This window comes from Schistocerca nitens, chromosome 12 (assembly GCF_023898315.1).
Source record: "Schistocerca nitens isolate TAMUIC-IGC-003100 chromosome 12, iqSchNite1.1, whole genome shotgun sequence".
Taxonomy (NCBI): domain Eukaryota; kingdom Metazoa; phylum Arthropoda; class Insecta; order Orthoptera; family Acrididae; genus Schistocerca; species Schistocerca nitens.
This window is the reverse complement of record NC_064625.1, coordinates 22992248-23013010: the sequence shown is the minus strand read 5'-3', so window position 1 is coordinate 23013010 and position 20763 is coordinate 22992248. Positions and strand designations below refer to the sequence as shown.

At 45.0% G+C, this 20763-nt stretch overlaps 1 protein-coding gene across 1 annotated transcript in view; it reads left to right on the top strand.

The window, feature by feature from the left end:
• LOC126215338 (uncharacterized) overlaps positions 1-20763 on the top strand; it is a 98512-nt gene that overhangs the window by 60368 nt on the left and 17381 nt on the right. The window contains exon 6 of the mRNA XM_049942022.1: positions 20122-20315. Within this exon, the coding sequence (XP_049797979.1) occupies positions 20122-20315 (194 nt within the window). The remainder of the gene's footprint in view (positions 1-20121; positions 20316-20763) is intronic.

Genomic DNA, 20763 nt, shown 5'->3' with positions numbered 1-20763 from the left:
AGGTCAACCAGCTCCCTGACCGAACACGGTGAGGTACCGTGCCGGCTGTTTTTAGAAATCCCTGACCCCGCCGGGAATCGTCTAGCTAGGCAGAAATGCTAAACATTATACCACCGCAGTGCGGTGGTCAACATTGCTACACGAACTAACTAAGCTGAGTGCCGTCCACAGCGTCCCATTATGTCCAATGCTGGGATGCTTGCCAGTATCGGAGAGCCCTGGCAGTAGTAACAATATTTAAGGGAAAAATGAATTGAAGTTTAGCCGGCCGAAGTGGCCGTGCGGTTCTAGGCGCTGCAGTCTGGAACCGCGGGACCGCTACGGTCAAAGGTTCGAATCCTGCCTCGGGCATGGATGTGGGTGATGTCCTTAGGTTAGTTAGGTTTAAGTAGTTCTAAGTTCTAGGGGACTGATGACCTCAGAAGTTGAGTCCCAGAGTGCTCAGAGCCATTTGAATTGAAGTTTGTGCTGGTGAAGGCACTCAGCTTAGGCAGTTGTTCAGCAGTATAGACCACCGTCCTGCGGTGTTGTAATGGTTAGCATTTCTACTTCGCAAGCCTGCAGACCCGCGTTCGAGTCCAGGCCGGAGCCGAAATTTTAATTCATTTTGTCTGCTTCGATCATTATCGTAGATAATAAAAAGATACTTAAATGTGTCAGCGTAACATTTAATTATAAAATTTGAAGAAGCTGAAAAAATGAGCCAACGAGTTGCAAACCAAAGATTTATTTAGCCCTAGACCTAGGTTTCGATGTTGTTGTGGTCTTCAGTCCTGAGACTGGTTTGATGCAGCTCTCCATGCTACTCTATCCTGAGCAAGCTTCTTCATCTCCCAGTACCTACTGCAGCCTACATCCTTCTGAATCTGCTTAGTGTATTCATCTCTTGGTCTCCCTCTACGATTTTTGCCCTCCACGCTGCCCTCCAATGCTAAATTTGTGATCCCTTGATGCCTCATAAAATGCTCTACCAACCGGTCCCTTCTTCTTGTCAAGTTGTGCCACAAACTCCTCTTCTCCCCTATTCTATTCAATACCTCCTCATTAGTTACGTGATCTACCCATCTAATCTTCGGCCGGCCGCGGTGGTCTAGCGGTTCTGGCGCTGCAGTCCGGAACCGCGGGACTGCTACGGTCGCAGGTTCGAATCCTGCCTCGGGCATGGGTGTGTGTGATGTCCTTAGGTTAGTTAGGTTTAAGTAGTTCTAAGTTCTAGGGGACTTATGACCTAAGATGATGAGTCCCATAGTGCTCAGAGCCATTTAATCATCTAATCTTCAACATTCTTCTGCAGCACCACATCTCCAAAGCTTCTATTCTCTTCTTGTCCAAACTAGTTATCGTCCACGTTTCACTTCCATACATGGCTACACTCCATACAAATACTTTCAGAAACGACTTCCTGATACTTAAATCTATACTCGATGTTAACAAATTCCTCTTCTTCAGAAACTCTTTCCTTGCGTTTGCGAGTCTACATTTTATATCCTCTCTACTTCGACCATCATCAGTTATTTTGCTCCCCAAATAGCAAAACTCCTTAACTACTTTAAGTGTCTCATTTCCTAATCTAATTCCCTCAGCATCACCCGACTTTATTCGACTACATTCCATTCTCCTCGTTTTGCTTTTGTTGATGTTCATCTTATATCCTCCTTTCAAGACACTGTCCATTCCGTTCAACTGCTCTTCCAAGTCCTTTGCTGTCTCTGACACAATTAAAATGTCATCGGCGAACCTCAAAGTTTTTATTTCTTCTCCATGGATATTAATGCCTACTCCGAATTTTTCTTTCATTTCCTTTACTGCTTCCTCAATATACAGATTGAATAACATCGGAGAGAGGCTACAACCCTGTCTCACTCCCTTCCCAACCACTGCTTCCCTTTCATATATCTGCCATCTGGTTTCTGTACAAATTGTAAATAGCCTTTCACTCCCTGTATTTTATCCCTGCCACCTTTAGAATTTGAAAGAATTCCAGTCAACATTGTCAAAAGCTTTCTCTAAGTCCACAAATGCTAGAAACGTAGGTTTGCCTTTCCTTAATCTTTCTCCTAAAATAAGGCGTAAGGTGAGTATTGCCTCACGTTTTCCAACTTTTCTACGGAATCCAAACTGATCTTTCCCGAGGTCGGCTTCTACCAGTTTTTCCATTCGTCTGTAAAAAATTCGCGTTAGTATTTTGCAGCTGTGACTTATTAAACTGATAGTTCGGTAATTTTCACGTCTGTCAACACCTGCCTTCTTTGGGATATTTATAAAAATATGTTCTGCAGAAGATCATCATGTGATTTTGCAGCTGTGACTTATTAAACTGCTAGTTCGGTAATTTTCACGTCTGTCAACACCTGCCTTCTTTCGGATATTTATAAAAATATGTTCTCCAGAAGATCATCATGTGATGTAACAAGGCCCACTCCTCCTAAAGGAGATAAATAAATATCGAGACCTTGATCAAGGGCTAAATAAAGCCTACAACTGCTTGGCTAATTTTTTCAATCTCTTCCAACGATGGCTGTTGTGGCGAGCGTGGCGGCAGGTTCCATACCTCCTGCAGCAGGAATCGCAGCCACAAGTCTGCGATAGCCCAAGTCGCGGAGTTATCAACCCATCTGAGATTGCGCTGTCAGAATCGGTTCGCGCTGCGATACGGGTAACGCTTATCAGGAGCCCTTATCTCTTTACACGGGAGCTCTCAGGAGGAGGAGCTGGTCCGGGGTATTTGCCTCGCGATAGCGCGCCATCCTCTAACAGCCACTTGCGGGGGACATGTCAGCCCAGAATCGCCCACCTGTGATGACCGCTTACCGAATGCGTATAGTTCTGTTATCATCCACCAAGTCGCTTCCGACACCTGGCGCCATGATGAAACACGTCCTCGGCAGTTCTTCCAGGGTCATTCCTGTGGTTTCTCTGACATCTACATCTATCTGATTACCCTGAAATTCATACTAAAGTATTTGGCAGAGAGTTTGTACAACCACTGTTAGATTTACACTGACGGAAAAATATCGCAACACCAAAAAATTATTAGTGTACAGTAGTTAAATTTCGGGAGTACATTTGTCTATGTTGAAAGTATTTGTATGGAGTGTAGCCATGTATGGAAGTGAAAGATGGACGATAAATAGTTTGGACAAGAAGAGAATAGAAGCTTTCGAAATGTGGTGCTACAGAAGAATGCTGAAGATTAGAGGGGTAGATGACATAACTAATGAGGAGGTATTGAACAGAATTGGGGAGAAGAGGAGTTTGTACCACAACTTGACTAGAAGAAGTGACCGGTTGGTAGGACGTGTTCTGAGGCATCAAGGAATCACCAATTTAGTACTGGAGGGCAGCATGGAGGGTAAATATCGTAGAGGGAGACCAAGAGATGAATACACTAAGCAGATTCAGAAGGATGTAGGCTGCAGTAGGTACTGAGAGATGAAGAGGCTTGCACAGGATAGAGTAGCATGGAGAGCTGCATCAAACCAGTGTCAGGACTGAAGACCACAACAACATGTAACACTAAATGACTGACATTACAGGTTCACAGGTAAGCGCGAGATAATCGAGTGCACATTTGAAATGATAGTACATTAATAACCGCCGGCCGCTGTGGCCGAGCGGTTCTAGGCGCTTCAGTCCGGAACCGCGCTGCTGCTACGGTCGCAGGTTCGAATCCTGCCTCGGGCATGGATGTGTGTGATATCCTTAGGTTAATTAGGTTTAAGTAGTTTCAAGTCTAGGGGACTGATGACCATAGTGCTTAGAGCCGTTTGAACCATACATTAATAACCGGTGTAACTGGCAGAATGTGAATGCAAGCGTGGAAACATGCCGGTTGTCTGCCTGGGGGGAGTGGGGGGGAGGAGAGGGGGGGGGGGATTTCCATGCCCGTTGCACTTGGTTCGTCATACAGGGACAGTTATGCCAATTGAGGATGACGCTGGAGTTGTCGTCCAATGATGTCCCATATGTGCTTGACTGCAGACGGATCTGGTGATCGAGCAGGCCGAGGCAACATGCCGACACTCTGTAGGGTGTGTTGGGTTGCAACAGCGGTATGTGGGCGAGCGTTATCCTGTTGGAAGAAACCGTATGGAATGTTGCTCATGAATGGCAGTACAATAGGTGGAATCACCAAACTGACGTACAAATTTTCAGTGGGGTGCGTGGGATAACTACGATAGTGTCCCTACTGTCATACGAAATCTCACCCCAGACCATAGCTCCAGGTGTAGGTACAGTGTATCTAACAAGCAGACAGGTTGGCCTCCTCCTACCAACACATAACTATCAGTGCCACCGAGGCAGAACCAGCTGTCATCAGAAAACACAACAGACCTCCACCCTGCCCTAAAATGAGCTGTCGCTTGACACCACTGAAGTCTCAAATGGCGGTGGTTTGGGGTCGATAGAACGCACGCTGCAGGGCGCCTGGCTCGAAGCTGCTCTTCAAGTAACCGATTTGTAACAGTTGTTTCATTGTGGTGCCAACTATAACACGCTACGGACTGTAAGACGCACCTTAATTTTTAAGCAGTTATTAAAAACAGTAATATTTGTACCATTTTTATTATCACATCGTAAAGCCAAACTAAGAAAAATTCCTAGTTTATAAAAGCGAGATGGCCTTTAAAATCTCTGATAATCGTCATCTGAACTCTCTTCTTCTTCTTCTTCTTCTTCTTCCTCGTCATCTCTGTCTTCTTCATGTATACGATAGTCTTCACTGCAATCGAGAGCGTTACTTATGCCGCACTTCTTGAAAGATTTAACAATAATGTCTTCTTAACTCTGGACCACGACCGGTTTATCCACTGACACACTTCTTTGATTGTAGGTCGTTTTAAAGCTCCCTTCTGGGTGAATTCATGTTGAGTTCCATCCATCGTCCTATTTGTTCCGTTTCTCTCTCAAGTGGTTCAAATGGCTCTGAGCACTATGGGACTTAACTTCTGAGGTCATCAGTCCCTTAGAACTTAGAACTACTTCAACCTAACTAACCTAAGGACATCACACACATCCATGCCCGGGGCAGGATTCGAACCTGCTACCGTAGCAACAGCGTCGTTCCGGACTGAAGCGCCTAGAACTGCTCGGTCAGAACGTTTCTTTCTCATATACACTTTAAATCGCCTATTTATCGAGACATTTGAGATTTTGGAATTGTGAAGTAAGTCCTCCAACAATATCAGCAATCTCTGTATTTCCCTATCTCAGTTTCTCTTTCACAGAATTTTTCCAATAACTACTAAACTGATCTAGCACAAGAAGAGACCTCTTCTTCAATAAAGCACCTTTCCTTCTCTCCCATACTCTGTTAATCCATAATTTCATACCAGCCTCGTCCATACAATCATTGTCGTGCACGTGAACAATAACACCTAGCGGTATTTCAGAAGATTTTGGCATTGTTCTGCGCTTGAAAATGATCATCGGGTTCAGTTTAGTACTGTCAGTACAACATGAAAGAACAGCTGTGAAATGTCCACTTGTTTTTATAGTTAAATTCTAGCACCTTTCATGGCAACAGTTCTGTTAAAAAAAATGTGGGTGAAGTCTTATGGGACTTAACTGCTAAGGTCATCAGTCCCTAAGCTTACACACTACTTAGCCTAAACTATCCTAAGGACAAACATACACACCCATGCCCGAGGGAGGACTGGAACCTTCGCTGTGACCAGCCGCACAGTCCGAGACTGCAGCGCCTTTCAGACCGCTCGGCTAATCCCGCGCGGCCAGTTCTGTTACTCGGCACATCAAACGTCAGAGGAGTTTCGTTCATCTTCGCTATCTGGTTTAGTTCCTGTTTTCTTTCGATGTCGCATAATAAAGCTATGGAAAGATTATATTTTCTCTTCATACTCTTGTGTCAGTTTCTGAGCTGTTTTGGTTTTGGCTCACATGCTAAGTCCATGATGCTTCATAAACCTGTAGCACCGACCAACCGCACCCTTAAAGTCTGTTAAGTTGCACTGTAACGCTAGCTTACAAGCGTGTATTTCAATCATTTTTGTATTAATTCCAGTGCCATTTTGATGGTGTCCTAGAATCCACTTCAGTGCGTCATCCTCTAGCTCTTGCCATTTGTCAATTAATCCTATATTTGTACATTTAGGCTTCCTCTTTTTTTTTTCAATTCTTCTTTACTAGCCCACCAATCGCGAATGTTTTTTTTTCTGTTGGTGGAAGGCCGAAATGCTTCTCAACTGCTCTGTTTCCATGTTCTTCTTCATAAGCCATTACTTTCAATTTATAGCCCACATCATATGAAAACTTTTTTATTTTTATCCATTACGAAATTAGCTACCGACAAAAATATTGTTATTAGCGATAACAGAAATCACTTTCAGTTCAAGTTTACTGCAATGGCGCATCAGAGACTAGACAGTGTTTTGGGTTCGTGATCATGGTGTGGGAGGGAGCAGTGTTGGCAAGCTTGTGAATGCCCGAAACTCAGGTTCGTCGCATCGACGCACTTCTGCTGCCAGTTGAATCCAGTGTTGCCAGATAGAGACAGGTTTCCCGCGGCATCGAATATATGGCCATTTTTAAGACTGGAGGGAATTTTAAATCAAACACTGATCATTTTTAAATTAATTTCGAATATAAGCGCACTTGAATTTTGGAGGCAATTTTTGGAAGAAAAAGTGCGTCTTATAGACCGTAAAATAGGTAAAACCACTCGATAGTCCTATCACTAGCGCTGCTAAACACGTTTAGCGTGTGGGAATTCATTTCGCTTCGCGACGGTACCCTTAGACCGGCAGAGGACGCGACAACAGCGATAGAGTTATCACGAATGTCGAAATCGGCCACTTCACTATTATTTGTCTCTGCAGCCTGCATATCTGCCACAATCTCGGTCGCGGTGCTCTTGCACGCCTTGACTAAAACAAGTGCGATGAAAGCGAGAGAATTATTGTTCTCGTCATTTTGCTTCGAGACCTCCCACGATAAACACGGTCGAAACGACGAAAGTATTTTGTGGCAGCAGTGACAGATTATGGCGTTTAAAGCAAAATTTTATGATCATTTGTAAAGGATGATGATGCTGTGGTGTATGGTAAGAAGTTGAGTGACTGTAGGAAGATCCAAGATGACTTAGACAAAATTTCTAGTTTGGTCTGATGTATGGCAGCTAGCTCTAAATGTGGACAAATGTAAGTTAATGTGGATGAGTAGGAATAAGAAATCTGTAACGTTCGGATACAGTACTGCTAGTGTCCTTCTTGACACAGTCAAGTCTTTTAAATATCTGGGCATAATTTGCAAAGCGATGTGAATGGAACGAGTATGTGAGATTGGTCGACTTCAGTTTATTGAGAATATTTTAGGAAAGAGTGGTTCATCTGTGAAGGAGACCGCATCCAGGACGCCGGTGCGACCTATTCTTGAGTACTGTTCGAGTGTTTGGGATCCGTACCAGGTCGGATTGAAGGAAGACGTCGAGGTGATTCTGGGCGGGCTGCTAGGTTTGTTACCGGTAGGTTCGAACAATACGTAAGTGTTACGGAGATGCTTCAGGAACTCAAATGGAAATCCGTGGAGGGAAGGCGACTTTCTTTCCTGGAAACACCATTGAGAAATATTTACTATCAAAAACAGTGTTCATCACAATTTATTTATTATGGTGACCGGTTTCGACCACTACTGTGGTCATCTTCAGACCTACAAGTCGTATACAAAGCTTTAATTAGAGGGCTACTTACATTTAAAAAATACATTAAGTTTTCTGACGGAATGATGTCATTACTAACCAATGGGTTATAGGTCGAATAGCAATGTAAAATTTCTTAGTTAAAAAACATTGTCAAGAAAGAAAAATAAACACACACTAAACTTAGCTTGTTTAACAGCTATTGTCAATTAAGAAGCGTTAAAAATATGGGATAAATGAACTTCGTTTTGACAGTACATGGGTTGCCCTTTCAAGGCCTATTAGTGAACCATTTGGAACCATTTGGCTGTTAAACGAGGTAAGTTTAGTGTGTGTTTATTTTTCTTTTTTGACAATGTTCTTTTAACTAATGAATTTTACATTGTTATTCGACCTACAACCCATTGGTTAGTAACGACATCATTCCGTCAGAAGTGGGCGGAGCCTCCATCATATACAGTAAGACGTGCCCTGGTCTCTCCAGTAGTGATTTACCACCAGAAGGAGGTTCTTACTCATTGGTAATTCATCGTTTTATAGCTTTATAGCTTTATAACTTTATGTATTTTCTTTAATGTATGTAGTCCTCTAATTAAAGCTTTGTATACGACTTGTAGGTCTGAAGATGACCCCAGTAGTGGTCGAAACCGGTCACCGTAATAAATAAACTGTGATCAAGACTGTTTTTGATAGTAAATGTCTGTAAGACATTGATCACTGTTTACTCCCACAATGTATTCAAAAGTAACTATCGAGAAAATTTAGAGAACCGGCATCTGAAGCTGACTGCGGAACAATTCTACTGCCACCAGCATACATTGCGCATAAAGACCATGAAAATAAAATTGGAGAATGTAAGTCCGATACGGAGGCATATAGGCAGTCGTTTTTCCCTCGCTCTATTTGTGAGTGGAACAGGAAGGGAAATGAAACTTCCTGGCAGATCAAGGCTGTGAGCCGAACCGAGTCTCGAACTCGGGACCTTTGCCTTTCGTGGGAAAGTGCTCTACCATCTGAGCTACCCAACCACGTCTCACGACCCCCCCGTCACAGCTCCAACTGCGCCAGTACCTCGTCTCCTACCTTCCAAACTTCACAGAAACTCTCCTGCGAACCTTGCACAACTAGCACTCGAGCTACTGGCGGAATTAAAGCTGTGAGAACGGACCGTGAGTCGTGCTTTGGTAGTTCAGTTGGTAGAGCACTTGCCAAAGAAAGGCAAAGGTCCCGAGTTCGAGTCTCGGTCCGGCACACACTTTTAATCTGCCAGGAAGTTTCATATCAGTGCACACTCCGCGTTTCTGAATAAGAGAAATTTGTTACCATCGAATATAGATTTAAGTGTCAGGAAGTCGTTTCAGAAAGTATTTGTATGGAGTGTTGCCATGTATGGAAGTGAAACATGGACGATAACTAGTTTGGACAAGAAGAGAATAGAAGCTTTCGAAATGTGGTGCTACAGAAGAATGTTGAAGATTAGATCCCATAACTAATGAGGAGGTATTGAATAGAATTGGGGAGAAGAGGAGTTTGTGGCACAACTTGACTAGAAGAAGGGATCGGTTGGTAGTACATATTCTGAGGCATCAAGGGATCACCAATTTAATATTGGAGGGCAGCGTGGAGGGTAAAAATCGTAGAGGGAGACCAAGAGATGAATACACTAAGCAGATTCAGAAGGATGTAGGCTGCAGTAGGTACTGGGAGATGAAGAAGCTTGCACAGGATAGAGTAGCATGGAGAGCCGCATCAAACCAGTCTCAGGACTGAAGATCACAACAACCACCATCCGATACGCACGCCAAACGGGGGCTTGAGGATCATCTATGTAGATGTAGATGTAAATGTAGACGTAAAATCAAAATGGAGTCTGAATGCGTAGATGTTGTGTAACTGTGCGTCTGTGAGACCCAGGGAGCAGGAGGTCACTCTTTGACGTCGTCTTGCTTCACTTCCGCTCGGCACGCGAGAAAATTTATCACTGCCGGTTTCCTAACAAACAACGAGTTTACGGAATATCGCTCTAGCTTCGTGACTGCACGGTCGTTTTCGGGACTCACTACCAGATAGAGCTCAGCGTGTCGTTCTCCATGGTAGGAAATCGTATTCAGGGTAACTGTAATGCCTAAGTGTGTAGTTGAATTTAGAGTCTTCAGATTTGTGTGATGACAGTAGTTTAGCGTATTCCTTTTGTTACTCACCTCACACTGTTCATTATTTACAGTCAATTGCCACTTTTCACACCACGCAAATATCTCGTCTAAATGATTTTGGAGTTGGTTTTGATTAATAAAGTATCTGCTACTTCTCTTTGAGGGTAGCAGTTGGCTTTACTGGATTCGTAGGGAGCGAAACCCCAGAATAACTCAGTTTCGGTGCTGTCGTCGGCGGGCTTAGAGCACTCTTGTTTTTGTCTCGCAGCGAGAATCGGATAACGTCAGACCAATAGCGAAGCGCGTCGAAATCAGTGGTTGTCTTTGTCAGAGGACGGTACTCTCAGGAGTCGGAGGCGTCATTTTGTGCGTACATCCGGCAGTCGTTGCGTCGGTGACACGGCCCCTGACACACACCTCCGCGTAATGGAGTTTTTCTGCCGCCCCCCCCCCCCCCCCCCCCCCGAGGCGGCGAGCCGCGCTCGTACCAGTTTCTCGGAATCTCCAGACGGAACTGCGTGACGCATCCTCGAGTGACGCCATCACTTCGTGGACAGTGAACTCCCGAGGGAGGGTCCGAGCTACGTGTCCTCCCCAAACGTGAAGAGAGGTAACTAAAAGCCGCCCACAGCCTATAAAAAACTCCGATGAGCCAAAACATTACTACCACATGTTTGATAGAGTGTTGGTCCACATTTAAAACACACTACAACAGTGATTCTGCTTGGCATGGATTCTACAAGGTGTCCAGTAGCATGTAGCACCAGATGTGTACTCGCAGCTCACTTAATTCCCGCGAAGTACGAGACGGTGATTTGTGGGCGCGCTGCTGGTGCCAGATATATGTTCAAACGAGTACAGATCAGGGGCTTTTGCTGGCAGAGACATCAATGTGAGTTCACTATTACGCCCCTCAAACCACTAAAGCACGATACTGGCCTTGTCTCACGGAGAGTTATCCTGTTGGAAAATGTCTTCGCCATCAGGGAAGACTTCAACCACGAATGATCTGGAATAATGTTTATGTAGTTCACTGTTGTCACGGTGTATTCGAGGTGTACCGTAGGTCACATAAAAGCCCAACTGAGTGTAGCTGGAAGGATAATTTTGCCCTTAGTGGTCGGCATCTGTGGCGCAGGCATTCGTCTGGATGACGGCGTCTAAGGACCCAACCAGCGAGCTGTTGTAACAAGATGGGCGACTGATTCCACCAGGCGACACGTTTCTACCTATCCACGGTGCAAACTCGGTGAAGCTGTGGCCACTGCAATCGTATCTGAAGATGTCGTTGTGTCAACAAAGGAACACGTACAGGTGGCGTGATGTGGAGCTCCATGTCCAACAATGGCCTTTGAAAGGTGTGCTCCGAAACACTTGCTCCTGCCCCAGACGTGTACTCCATCGACAGATCTGCCACAGACCACAGTGAGGATGCTCCGATCTCTACGTTTTGTGATGCGACGTGGACGTCCAGTACCATACGGCCTCCTCGTAATTCCACAATCCTTCAACCACTTTCCGTGGTTGCCCGCGGCAGTAGTACGCCAACAGAGGAGCAGCTTCGCCGTTTCAGAGATTCTTGTTTCCAGCCGCAGCGTCACGACAATGTGCCCTTTGTCAGAACCTCTTATACAGGGTGATTCAAAAAGAATACCACAACTTTAAAAATGTGTATTTAATGAAAGAAACATAATATAACCTTCTGTTATACATCATTACAAAGAGTATTTAAAAAGGTTTTTTTCCACTCAAAAACAAGTTCAGAGATGTTCAATACGGCCCCCTCCAGACACACGAGCAAAATCAACCCGATACTCCAACTCGTTCCACACTCTCTGTAGCATATCAGGCGTAACAGTTTGGATAGCTGCTGTTATTTCTCGTTTCAAATCATCAATGATGGCTGGGAGAGGTGGCCGAAACACCATATCCTTAACATACCCCCATAAGAAAAACTCGCAGGGGGTAAGATCAGGGCTTCTTGGAGGCCAGTGATGAAGTGCTCTTACAGACATTGTGACGGTTGACTTTCCCGTTAGTGTGGAAAGTTGTTTCATCACTAAACACAATCTTTGAAACGAAAGATTCATCTGTTTCCATTTGAGCAAGGATAAAATCACAGAAATCGATTCTTTTAATCTTATCAGCTGCAGACAGTGCTTGAACCAATTTCAGACGATAAGGTTTCATAACTAACCTTTTTTGTAGGACTCTCCATACAGTTGATTGTGGAATTTGCAGCTCTCTGCTAGCTCTGCGAGTCGATTTTCCTGGGCTGCGAACAAATGCTTGCTGGATGCGTGCTACATTTTCAACACTCGTTCTCGGCCGTCCAGAACTTTTCCCTTTGCACAAACACCCATTCTCTGTAAACTGTTTATACCAATGTTTAATACACCACGTATCAGGAGGTTTAACACCATACTTCGTTCGAAATGCACGCCGAACAACTGTCGTCGATTCACTTCTGCCGTACTCAATAACACAAAAAGCTTTCTGTTGAGCGGTCGCCATCTTAGCATCAACTGACGCTGACGCCTAGTCAACAGCGCCTCAAGCGAACAAATGTACAACTAAATGAAACTTTATAGCTCCCTTAATTCGCCGACAGATAGTGCTTAGCTCTGCCTTTTGTCGTTGCAGAGTTTTAAATTCCTAAAGTTGTGGTATTCTTTTTGAATCACCCTGTATAAGCGGATTTCCACATCTGCGGCACGTATCTTCGCCATAATGACTGACCGGCAGGAGTGGCCGAGCGGTTCTAGGCGCTGCAGTCTGGAACCGCGCGACTGCTACTGTCGCAAGTTCGAATCCTGCCTCGGGCATGGATGTGTGTGACGTCCTTAGGTTGGTTAGGTTTAAGTAGTTCTAAGTTGTAGGGGACTGATGACCTCAGAAGTTAAGTCCCATAGTGCTCAGAGCCATTTGAACCATTTCTCAATTTCTTCCCGTGCGCCATCTGTGATTAGAACGCGGAAAGAGAATGGGTGATAAGTGTCCACTAACGCGCCCTGCGGATGCAGACGTACTCGGCGTGCGAGCAGGGGCGCCGTGGTTTCCTGCAGCGGCTCTCTGTGTAAGCCGGCTGGCTCCAGAAGCGGCGTCCGGCCTTGCAGACGCCTCCAGGCGGAGACGCCGATGGCTATCTGGCGACACGCAACCGCGAACTCCAGAATTAGAAGCTGGAGACTCCAGCTGCCATCAGCCTCCATCCGGGAAACGCCCTCTGCCCGTCTGCGCCCTGGCGAGTCCCCAGCTGTCGAGCAGAATTCTGAAAATACCGAAACGGAAGGATCAAAGAAGGCGCGCTGACGTCCAGATACCAACGCACACTGGAACGGGACAACTCTGCCTAACAAGAGTGCCATATACACTGTTTAATCAAAAGTATCCATACACCTACCAGTGGAGGTTAATACAAGATGGTTCGAGAATAAAATTTTCACTCTGCAGCGGAGTATGTGCTGAAACTTCCTAGCAGATTTGAAACGTCCCGCCGGCCAGTGTGGCCGAGCGGTTCTAGGCGCGTCAGTCTGGAACCGCGCGACCGCTACGGTCGCAGGTTCGAATCCTGCCTCGGGCATGGATGTGTGAGATGTCCTTAGGTTAGTTAGGTTTAAGTAGTTCTAAGTTCTAGGGGACTAATGACCTCAGATGTTAAGTCCCATAGTACTCAGAGCCATTTGAACCATTTTTTGAAACGTCCCCTTAGAAAAATTAGTGAATTGCTGTGCTGGTAAACCCCTTACGTTATTTGATTTTCAAACAGCTGAGCAAAACTGAATGTACTCAGACATTTCTCTCTTTACTTATTCTGATCAACATTAAACTGACACACAATATTTTTAGCGCAATGCAATCTGACTTTTAATAATCCCTACAAAAGAATGGCCCTGACTAACAATAACCTATACCTTTCATGAATCACTTACCTCACAAAAGTCTTCGTTACTCGAACTACTGCAATACAGCGAGCGCCAATACTGCCAGCTAAATAAAAGATTCTAACTACTGAAGTCACTAACTACTGATAGGCATAGTTAGCAAATGAAAGATTTTGATAAACAATAAACAATGTATTTACCATAATAGTGTTCAAAAGTCATATATATATATATATATATATATATATATATATATATATATATATATATATATAATCAGTTCATGACATCCAGTCTTACAAATTTACTGTCTCTGATGGACAAACGTCCAGATCATCCGCTCTCAAAACTCCGCCATCTCTCTCCCAACATCCACCACTGCTGGCGGCTCACCTCCAACTGCGCAACGCTACGCGCTGTTAACAGCCAACTGCCCAACACTGCAATAGCAAATTCCAACAATGCCACCCAGCCAGACTGCACACAGCACAGCCAGTGATTTTCATACAGAGCGCTAGGTGACGTTACCAACGTAAAAACCTAAACAGCCTACTTACAGATTAAAACTGTATGCCGGAGTGAGACTCGAACTCGCAACCTTCGCCTTTCGCGGGCAAGTGCTCTACAAACTGAGCTACCCATGCACGACTCACGACCCGTCCATGTCTCCGCAATATCCTTCCTTCCAGGAGTGCCAGTTCCGCAAGTTTCGCAGGAGAGCCTGTGTGAAGTTTGAAGGTACTGGCGAAAGTAAAGCTGTGGGGACGGGTCCTGAGTCGTGTTTGGTTAGCTGAGTTGGTCGCCGGCGAGGTAGCTCAGCGTGTTCGGTTTGAGGGCGGATTTTCCTCTGTAATAAAAAAAAAGAAACTGAGTAAAATAATCGACGATCAACTTGAACGGATGTCATGTGACGTCAGCCCAGACCAAACGAACCTAGCAACAGCGAACAAAACAAAAGAGTTGGTAGAGCACTTGCCCGCGGAAGGTAAAGGTCCCGAGTTCGAGTCTCGGTCTGGCACACAGTTTCAACCTGCCAGGAAGTTGCAATACAGTATCTGTCCACTCTTCGCTTTTATGAAGCCTTGAACTCTGTTGGGGACACTTTTAATGTCGTGTGTGAACATCTGTGGGCGATTGGCGGCCTATTCTTCAAGAGCCAGAACCAGAGAAGGCGGTCATTTTGCACGCAGGAGTTTGGAGCGCAGCCGATGTTGTAACTCATCCCTACGTTACACTGTAGGAAATACTGTGATCAACCACAATTTTTTTTAAACGATTTTGTTATACCGTTATTAGTTCTGGGACTGACGCCATTGTCAGACTGCAGTGTTGACTTCTCTGCAAGTTTTACATTTGTGTCCTGAAATGTAACATAGTTTCCGTGACTGTATAATTTACCAAAGATTTTACATTTGCGTCCTAAAATATAACAAAGTTTTTGTAATTACATAGTTTTAAAAAATGGCTCTGAGTAATATGGGACTTAACATCTGAGGTCATCAGTCCCTTAGAACTTAGAACCACTTAAACCTAACTAACCTAAGAACATCACACACATCCATGCCCGAGGCAGGATTAGAACCTGCCACCGTAGCGGTCGCGCGGTTCCAGACTGAAGCGCCTAGAACCGCTCGGCCACATTGGCCGGCTTACATACTTTTACACGTATACATGTTCTATACATTGTACAGGGTGTATATAAATGAATATCGGGGTTTTAACGCTTTGTAATATTAATTATATTAAAATTACAGTTATAAATGATATGTCAAATGAAAGAGCAACTCAAACAGCTTTACCAAGAACCTTATAAATGTTCAATGTGAGCACCATTTGCCACATGGCTCACATCAAGTCTATAGCCGAGTTCTTCCCAAACGCTGTTAAGTGTGTCTTCAGTGATCGTAGCAACAGCTGCTTCAATCCGGTTTCTTAATTCAGGGAGGTCTGCTGGTAGCGGATCCTTGATGAAGCCCCAAAGGAAAAAATCGCATGGCGTTAGGTCGGGTGAATGTGGAGGCCAGGCAAAGCAAGCCCTGTCATTGGGCCCCTTGCGGCCTATCAAGCGCTTCATTATAGACCTGATGTGTGCCGTGTGACAAATGGTGCTCACGTAGAACAGTTATAAGGTTTTTGGTAAAACTGTTTGAGTTGCTCTTTCATTTGACATATCATTTATAACTGTAAGTTTAATATAATAAATAATACAAAGCGTTAAAACCCAGATATTCATTTACAAAAACCATGTACTTATGTTACGAAAAACCCTCCTTCACATATTACAAGACAGAGATTCGATTTTCTTTGACGATCCATGCTGACCAAAGTAAGAGGAGTTTCACCTTACGATGCCGTGGCTTCTCTGAGGCTCAACAACGTAAACAGCTCAACTCACGTTGCTCGCTTGGCCCAAAGCGGAAACACAGATATGAGTATTGGAGAAACATTAGAGAGATTACATTTTCGCGAAAAAAAGTACAGGTTAATATGTTGGAGGAATTACAAATATGCTGTTACATTCGCAGTAAACATGACTGCATACTGAAGGATCAGCTAGAATTAAAAAAACCAAATGTACCTCTAAAATATCATACCACTATTACAATTCGAAATGATACAAATAATTCCGCAACCGCGCGACTGCTACGGTCGCAGGTTCGAATCCTCCCTCGGGCATGGATGTGTGTGATGCCCTTAGGTTAGTTAGGTTTAAGTAGTTCTACGTTCTAGGGGACTGATGACCTCAGCTGTTAAGTCCCATAGCGATCAGAGACATTTGAACCATTTTGAACAAATAATTAAGAGACAGAAGGAAATTTTCCACTGGCCATTACCAGCATCTTTCTAACCTAAATAATTAAATGTTTAACTGTATAGAATTATCTCTACTACGAAGAAGCGTCTTTGCAGCAACTTCAGAAGTGTGTCACATCTGTAAACATACGAAGTTCTTTGGCACATCATATAAGAAGCCGATCTAGACAAATGTATCCGCGCCGGCCGGAGTGGCCGAGCGGTTCTAGGCGCTTCAGTCTGGAACCGCGCGACCGCTACGGTCGCAAGTTCGAATCCTGCCTCGGGCATGGATGTGTGTGATGTCCTTAGGTTAGTCAGGTTTAAGTAGTTCTAAGTTCTAGGGGACTGATGACCTCAGATGTTAAGTCCCGTAGTGCTCAGAGCCATTTGAACCAAATGTATCAGCCTCCTTGTATGCGGTTCAGTTCACTCATCATCATGGATTGTAGAAGAAACTCAAATCTCTGTCTTGTAATGCCTAAAGAAACTAAACTTCGCCCAAACAAACGATGAAGGCCCAACGTTACCGACCGGCCGCCGTGTCATCGTCAGCCCACTGACGTCATTGGATGCGGGTATGCAGGGACATGGGGTCAGCACACCGCTCTCCCGGCCATTGAGAGTGTACGAAAACATTAACTCGGTAGGCAGCAAAAGAAGCAGACTTTGGGCTAAAAATGGCCTGGAATGCTTTTGGTAACATAGAGAGAGCTTTGAAAACTGTTCCTGCAAGCAAGAGTTTTGTATCGGCTTATTTTTCCCTTTGAAGGTGGCAGCTAGGTGATCAAAAGAATCCGGACACCACCACAAACTTACGTTTTTCATATTAGGTGCACTGTGCTGCCACCTGCTGCCAGGTACTCCATATCAGTGACCTCAGTAGAGTGAGACATCGTGAGAGAGCAGAATTGGGCGCTCCGCGGAACTCATAGACTTCGAACCTAGTCAGGTGACTGGGTGTCACTTGTGTCGTACGTCTGCACGCGAGATTTCCACACTCCTCAACATCCCTAGGTACACTGTTTCCGATGTGTTAGTGAAGTGGAAACGTGAAGGGACACGTACAGCACAAAAGCGTACAGGCCGACATCGTCTGTTGACTGACAGACACCTCCGACAGTTGAAGACGGTAGTGACGGTAGGCAAACATCTGTCGAGACCATCACACAGGAATTCCAAACTGCATCAGGATCCGCTGCAAGTACTATGACATATAGGCAGGAGATGAGAAAACTTGGATTTCATGGTCGAGCAGCTGCTCATAAGCCACATATCACGCTGGTAAATGCCGAACGACGCCTCGCTTGGTGTAAGGTGCATAAACACTGGACGATTCAACAATTGAGTGACGAATCACGGTAGAGAATGTGGCGATCCGATGGCAGGCTATGTGTATGGCGAAAGCCCGGTGAACGTCATCTGCCAACATGTGCAGTGCCAAAAGTAAATTGTGGTCATGGAGGAGACTTGCACCCCTTGTTGTTTTGCGTGGCACTATCACAGCACAGGCCTAAATTGATGTTTTAAGCACCTTCTTGCTTCCCACAGTTGAAGAGCAATTCGGGGACAGCGACTGCATCTTTCAACACGATCGAGGACCTGTTCAAAATGCGAGGCCTGTGCTGTAGTGGTTACACGACGATAACATCCCTGTAGTGGACTGGCCTGCACAGCGTGCTAACCTGAATCCAGTAGAACCTTTGGCATGTTTTGGAACGCCGACTTCGTGCCGGGCCTAATTGACCGACATCGATGCCTCTCAGTGCAGCACTCCGTTAAGAATGGGCTGCCATTCCCCAAGAAACCTTACGGCAGCTGACTGAAGGTATGCCTGCGAGAGTGGAAGCTGTCATTAAGGCTAAGGGTGGGCCAACACCATACTGAATTACAGCATTACCGATGGAGGGCGCCACGAACTTGTCATTTTCAGCCAGGTGTCTGGATACTTTCGATCACATAGTGTATGTTATAATAAGTGCTGTATGTAATAGGTTGCTCTGAAAGTGCCTCGTCTAGTTCCTATTTAAGAAACAGTATGCGGAAAGTTACCCTACGCTGTTCCCGTAGCACAAAGTGGGACGCCACAGGATCAGGATGTGGAGAAATTACAAAGGGTGTCTCACAGGGATCGATTGTTGGCTAATTACTGTTCTTGGTATATGTCAATGATGAACCATTTTATTTGAATGACAAGCCAGTGTCAGTCCTTTTGCTGGTGATACAGGTGTTGTTGTGTAGCCGAGCAGAGATCGATCTACAGATAAAACATTAATTGATGGTTTTTATTAAAGTTACTGAATGGTTATGCGCAAATGGACTAGTTTTAAACTTTCATAAGCTGCAGTTCATTCCGTTTTATCCTGTCAATAACATTTTCACCTCCTATTAGCGGATTAGAAAATTGTAAGTCCTTAGGCGTTGATATTGATGGAAACTGAAACTGGGAAAAACAGTATAGTAGAGTTGCTAAAACTTTTCGTTTGGCTGCTTTTCATATATGAGTAATTAACTATGATAATGTTAGAAGCTGAAATTTGTGCCACGCCTGGGACTCGAACCCGGGTCCTGTTGTTTACTTGGCAGAAATGCTGACAGTTACACTACTGCAGCACTATGGTCAACATTGCTGCATGAACTACCCAAGTCGATTGCCGTCCCCAACACAAACAATTGTCAACACTGAAGACAGAGACGTCAGTAAGACAACATACTTGACATATTTTCATTTATCGGTACTCTGAAGTAAATCCTAGCTTAGGCAAAAAGTGTTTTGGTTGGCAGGAGAGCCAACACCGTGTTACTAGAAGGCGGCCGAAAGGCACGCGTTTTAGCTCACGCAGGCAGGCGTGAGGTCTGGAACAGGACAAGGAAATTAGAATTTAGAAAAAAGGACGTAGCTGGTGGAATACTTAACTTTAATCCATTAATGGTGAACGTCGGTCTGGACGGTACATGATTCACAATATCAATAGTAACTGATAATGGCGCCTTGCTAGGTCGTAGCAAATGACGTAGCTGAAGACTATGCTAAACTATCGTCTCGGCAAAAGAGAGCGTATTTTGTCAGTGAACCATCGCTAGCAAAGTCGGTTGTACAACTGGGGCGAGTACTAGGAAGTCTCTCTAGACGTGCCGTGTGGCGGTGCTCGGTCTGCAATCACTGATAGTGGCGACACGCGGGTCCGACGTATACTAACGGACCGCGGCCGATTTAAAGGCTACCACCTAGCAAGTGTGGTGTCTGGCGGTGACACCACAAAAAGTATTCACTGCACAAAAGAAAGAAATTAGAATTATGTGTGGAGTTCACACACGAACTTCTTGCAGGTATCTCTTCAAGCAAATGGAAATATTAATCACAGACTTATACTAAACCTATTCACGTACGCAATCTGTTATCAGCAATCCATCAATGTTAGAGAGTAACAGAAATAAGCACAAAAGCAGCACTAGAAGGAAAAAGGATCTCAATTACTCACCAATGAGTTTTTTGGCACAGAAGAGGGTGACATTTGGAGGTATAAAATTCTGTTGCCCAGTCTTCCAGAAGCCGATTTCTGCTTGTGAAACCGCATACAGCGGCAGTTGTGTTGGCAAGTGTTTTCCAAGTAGTTTTTTCTTGTGTGTGCTGCAGGTGGAGAGAGGCAGAACGCGGCAGCGCCGTCGACGACGACGACGCAGACGTCGACGGGCAAGTCGCGGAAGGAGCGGACGGCGTTCACCAAGTCGCAGATCCGGCAGCTGGAGGAGGAGTTCTGCCGCTCCAACTACCTCACCAGGCTGCGCCGCTACGAGATCGCCATCCTACTGGACCTCAGCGAGCGGCAGGTCAGTCTACAGTCTGCATCTGCATCTACACCTACAGCCGCACTCTGAATGCCGCTCTTCACTGAGGTGGCAAAAACCATGGGATACCTCATAATATCAAGTCTGACCTCCTTTTACCCGACATAGTGCAGCAACTGCACGTGGAATGGACTCAACAAGTCGATGATGATGATGATGATGATGATGATGATGATGTTTGGTTTGTGGGGTGCTGAACTGCGCGGTCCTCAGCGCCCATACAAAGTCCAAATTTTTTTTACACTCCAATTTTTACACAGTCCAATCTAGCCACTATCACGGATGATGATGATGATGATAATGATGATGAAATGATGAGGACAACACAAACACCCAGTCGCCAGGCAAAGAAAATCCCCAACACAGCCGGGAATCGAACCCGGCACCCTGTGATCCAGAGGTAGCAATGATAGCCACTATAGACCACGAG